Source organism: Sinocyclocheilus rhinocerous, unplaced genomic scaffold, assembly GCF_001515625.1.
Source record: "Sinocyclocheilus rhinocerous isolate Xijiao unplaced genomic scaffold, SAMN03320098_v1.1 scaffold1622, whole genome shotgun sequence".
Taxonomy (NCBI): domain Eukaryota; kingdom Metazoa; phylum Chordata; class Actinopteri; order Cypriniformes; family Cyprinidae; genus Sinocyclocheilus; species Sinocyclocheilus rhinocerous.
Window position 1 is genome coordinate 335831 of NW_015654513.1, and position 5604 is coordinate 341434.

General features: G+C 38.5%; 1 protein-coding gene across 6 annotated transcripts in view; it reads right to left on the reverse strand.

Annotated features, from left to right (window-relative positions):
• LOC107717431 (protein capicua homolog) overlaps positions 1–5604 on the reverse strand; it is a 56021-nt gene that overhangs the window by 9643 nt on the left and 40774 nt on the right. For all 6 annotated transcript variants that reach the window (XM_016524174.1, XM_016524177.1, XM_016524176.1 and 3 more), the window contains exons 16-18: positions 3507–3974; positions 3082–3404; positions 2698–2852 (exon numbers count right to left, since the gene is read on the reverse strand). In XM_016524174.1, coding sequence (XP_016379660.1) covers positions 2698–2852; positions 3082–3404; positions 3507–3974 — 946 coding nt within the window. The remainder of the gene's footprint in view (positions 1–2697; positions 2853–3081; positions 3405–3506; positions 3975–5604) is intronic.

Genomic DNA, 5604 nt, shown 5'->3' on the forward strand with positions numbered 1-5604 from the left:
CGTCTGCGCCATTCATTAACAGAGACAGGCAGAACATGCAGGATTCATATTTAAATCGACTCTTGCGGCTTAATATTTACAGATACTTGTCCATATCGTGATTTGATTTAAGTGTAATGACCTACTTTTGATTAATTCATTCAAAATTTGACAAATTCCGTGTCATTCAGCGTTAAACTGTGAATTCTGTTTTTATGACTTGATAAAGACTACACTACGTAATTTTCCCGCTTATCATGCGGCCACTTGCCTGATGTAACATAAAATATCTTACATACCACCACTTGTGAATGAGCCAGTGTAATGCAAATATATCTGAAAGGTCTGCGTGAGGATATTGTCACGTTCTCGCGAGACCAGTCAGATCTCATCACACCCCTAATGTATATATTTAAAAAATATATATTTTTGTATATTAAATATATTTATTTATAATATAAATTATATGAATATAAATATAGACATGTAAATACATGTAAATATTTTCAAAATATATACTGTATGTGTGTGTATTTATATATACATAATAAATATACACAGAACACACACATATATTATGCAAACAGAAACTTTTATTTTGGACGCGATTAATCGTGATTAATCATTTGAAAGCACTAATAGGAATCCATATGATTAGTAATTTGATGTGAGGGTGCATCGTGTTCAAGATAGTCAAATGAATTTGCTGCGTTGAACAACAGAAAGCTGCACGGATTGAAAGTGACCTTACTGGAAACTGGACCTTTTGCCTGCAAAATTTTACCTGGCCTTTTGAACTCCGATTAAAAAGTAATTACTAGTGGTTGGCCAATATTGTTTTTTTGACAGCATTTTTTTTGTGCATTGGGAATCATATTTTTTCAAATAAAGCCAAGGTAACACTCATTTTACATACAGCACACAGTGAAAACGACATGAATATGACATAATTTGAAATGACGAGTTTAAAGTTTGTCGATCGTGCGTCTCCTGTGAAGCTGAACTCTCCTCCTGTCTACATTCAACTCAGACAGACCGACCGTCATGCAGAGAACACGCGATCATGCAGGATACAAATGCACACACAAGATCTCACTGCTGGATTTGACTAAGTCTGCAATTAAATGTGAAATTAAATGTTTATTTTTTTTGTCCTTTGTTTAAATGAAAAATGCGTATTTCACGAGTTCACACTTACATATAATGAACAGAGTAAAGGTTATGCGTATTTGGCGTGCTGTCCGGGGAGAGGGCTCCGAGCTCGGTCATTACTCTCGAGCCCGGGGTACTCCCCCTGTCCGGGGAGAGGGGTCCGAGCTCGGGTCCTAAAAATATAAAAGCAATCGTTATAATACTTTTTTGTATACCTTTTAATTCCTTTGTTTAACAGTTCTATCTTATTAGACAGACTTCTATCCGTATCAGACAGAACTGTTAAACAGCGACAGCAAACAATGAAGAGAGAGAATGTGAGCGCTGTGTGCTCAGGCGCTGCCTATCTCAGAGCCGTCCAAATAAAAGTCTCGAATAGGCATGGGCCGGTATGAGATTCTGACGGTATGATAACCTTAGATTAAAAAAAAATATCACTGTTTCACGGTATCACGGTATTGCGATTACAGCTCTAAAATAAGTTATTTTTAAATGCCTAGGTAAAAAACACCAACTTTTTTCCCCACTGAACACAATACATTTTATTTTTAAGAAACATAGAACATTTTGGAACAGTAAACATGTCAGGCTAAACAATTAAAATAAATAACTGAATTCTTAATTAAATTAAGTGCAGTCACTTAAGTGAGCCTAAACCTGCAGCGCAACAATAATCAGAACATAAATAAATTATTTTCTGTAAAAAAAAAAAATCCTTCTAAATGAAAAAAATGCAGTCACTTAAGTGAGCCTAAACCTGCAGCTCAATAATCAAAAACATAAATCAAAACATAATTTCTGTAAAAAAATAAATCAATAAAAAATGCAGTCATTAAACCTGCAGCTCAACAAGGTTTTTGGAGACATGCTCACTTTGCGAGTGTGTTACACACACACACGGTCTTTCTTCGTACAACACTCAAACAGTGGCAAAGACACCTGAGAGCCAGCAGTTTGTTTGTTTTTTAAATGTTGTGATTTTGAACAGATGTAAACAATGGCAGGAGGCTTAAAAGTATAGAAGTGATAAATCGCAGAAACTTAGTACTTTCCCCGCTCGGTGAAGTAACGTGAGGGAGGAAACTAGTTGACGTTAGCTAGTTAATTAGCCATGTTATCTGCCTTGGTCGCAAGCTAAATAGTATTTATTTCAACACTGAAAAAAACGGCGGGTGGGTCTCTGTCTTGATCGGGGGTGAAAGAGGGAGACTTCACTGCACACAACCGAGGGAGTCCTGCTCTTCCCGTCTTTGATGACACGTAAAAAACTGTGCATACCGCAGGAACGGTATAACAGAAAATTTTAGTGGTTTTGAAACCGTGACTTTTCCAAACCGCGGTATACCTTGAAACCGGTTATCGTCCCATGCCTAGTCTCGAATGCATTGGCCAAACAGAAAAACTTATCGCCTGATGCAGATATTGGCCAAATATTCCAAATATCGGCCGATATATCAGCCATGGCGATATATTGGTCAACCAATAGTAATTACGACCAACATATGATGAATATGAAGCTGGAAAAAAAATCATAGTTCTAATGATGCCATATTTCATGAAACATACTTGTCAACAGAATCGAACGGTCGTTTGAGTGGTGGGGGCCGGGCCTTGACTTTTTTAGGTGGTGCATCTTTATCACCATGAGACTGAGGCGGAGCAGGATCTGATCCAGAAGGAGGAGGTAATGGAGAAGAAGGGTGGGATTCCTTCCATTCAGCCTGGGTAGAGCAAAAAAATGAGTGAGTGAGCAGAGTGATTTTTTTTCTTTTTTCTTTTTTTGCCTACTACACATTCAGTTACTTTATGTAGTGTTACTTTTCATACACTGCTTTGATTAATCAAGTCTGACATTTAAAACCTAATATATTTGACAACTAACACACTGATATAAATAACTAAAATTATTCTAATTAAAATGTAACTGACAGCCAGGATAATGACGCTAACCTCCTTAGCATTTGCTTCTTTGCCCCGGCAACTAGGCATAGCACTCTCCGCTACAGAGTGGGCGGGGGCTTCTGCAGACCCCTCCTCTGGTGGGAAGGTTGCAGGCGAGCTCGTCTCAGCTGCCTTGTCTACCTCAAATGAGAACCGACTGCTGCTTTCTTTGTCCTTCTCTCGCTCTCTCTCTTTCTCTCTGTCCCTCTCCTTTTCTCGTTCTTTGCCTCTCCCTCCTTCATCATAACTGCCCACTGGGATGTTGGCCACTGTGGCTTTCACTTTCTGAGGAGGCCTTGGTGTGATCAGTTTGGGTGTTCCTGGAGCACTTCCTGTTGAAAGAGAAAAGAGGGACTGTGTTTAGTCTCAAAGAAATCACCACTGGGCAGCATCATGAAAACAGACGGACTTTATGATGTTAAATTCTATGGTACCAGAATGGGAGATTTGAGCAGGGCTTCCAGGCTGCAGTGTCACTGAGGTGCCCGGTGGGGGCGCAACTGAACTGCTGCTGCTTTTACTTGGGACCTGGAACTGTTTGTCTGGCTGTAATAGCGAAATCTTCTCAGCCTGTCTCTCAGAGGACTGCGTGTAGACCTGACTGTCCGTGTGCTGCCTGTCCAGTGTTCGTTCCAGGTGCAACTGTCGCTCAGAGTGTGTGGATATGTTCCCCTGCCTGTCCGAGGTTACAGAGGTCATGGAGGTTGTTGTGGTGTGTTTAAGAAGGATGTGTGGAGATAGGCTAGAGGAACTGGACACTGTGTACACCACACTGGGTGACACCGTTGCCATAGACACCACACCAGTTGCCAAGGTCACATTTGTAGGGGTGTAGATGGCGGTGATGGCAGGAGCGTGAGGGGCGCTGGGAGACTGGGCCGGGGCCAACAGCGATGGCTGGCCTGGTGAAACAGTAGATAACAGCAATGCAACACACTTTACAAACACCCAAAATGCAAACGAACACAAAAATGAGCAAAATGTATTTGTTTATTTATTTATTTTTAATTAGGGGTGGGAGATATGACCAAAATCTTATATCACAATATGAGTTATTTTATTTCATGGTAACGTAGGGCTGCACGATAAATTGAAATGAAATCGCAGTCGCGATAAGGCAAAAGCTGCTATAGTCATGCGCAACTTGTCAGTGAAGCACTGTTCTATGATCAGTAGTAAATCTCCATCCGAAGGCCAGAGGGCGCTCTCATGCGGAAACTCCAAAATACAGCCTGCAGATCCAGGAAATCCTTATAATGGTAGCTGAATAAACAGAAGATTTAACTGCTTTCATTGATTCAACGTGACTAATAAACACAGGACTACAACAATATATGATTTCTCTGAGTTCTTATTATAATTATTATTATAATTTTCATTATAATGAAGTATATAATAATGCAAAGCTAATCGACATAGACTTTATCACTGCTTATAATACTATGAAATATGTTGCGTGCCTTATTCTGTGTAAGAAGCCACATCATCTCACAGAAGGATTTATTTCAAACACTTGACTGACGTTGTGAAGTGAGTTTGGAGTAAAACGTGTTAAATGTGTGGTATTTTCACGTGCTTTCAGATGGAGGAACATTTACCACACAGAGCCGAAGTTCACGGAGAAGCTACGCAAACAGCTGTCATTTTCGCAGAAAGATATCTTCGATTTCATTATCGCTCGATTAAATCGTCTGCGATAATAAACGCAATATTGCGTAGCTTGTCAGTGAACTACGGCTCTGTGTAGTAAATGCTGCTCCATCGGAAAGCATATGATGGAGATTTACAACTGATCACAGAACCAGCTTTACTGACAAGATGCTCATGACTATCGCAATCGATTAATCATGCAGCCCTACGGTAACTATATATATATCACAATATAATTTTTTTGTTATTCTTGCTTTAAATAAGGTTATGATATCAATTTTTGATACTATAGAACTTTTTATAATTTTAGTCACATGTCAATATCACAAATAATACTAGCTAAATTGAAAAAAAAAAAATGCTCACTGAAGACAAGTAAACAGTCAGCAATTAAATACGAATAGGAAACTAATTACAAGCAATAAGACAAAACTACAAATAAGAAATGCTACATACATTGTAAAAAATAATCAAATGTATAAAAACATTGCATATTCTTCACTGTGTAAATTAAATATATATATTTTTCTTATTAAAGTTATAAAAGTGATTTAGTCAAGAGTAGTGAGAGATTTTCTCCCTTTTGTTGTTTGATTAACATAAATGACGGACAGCAGGAATATTAGACTGCTGTCACTCTAAGAGCTGCCCAGATCTAATCAGTGGTGGAAAGAGTACTGAAAATTTGTACTCAAGTACAAGTACTGTTACATTGCTGAAATAATACTCAATTACAAGTAAAAGTACTGGTGTCAAAACAGTACTTAAGTAAAAGTACAAAGTACTCCTTTCAAAAACTACTCAAGAGTACTAGCTACTAGTTACTTTTTAGCCGGCGATATTTAAAGGGGTCATATGACGTTTCTAAAAAGAACATTATTT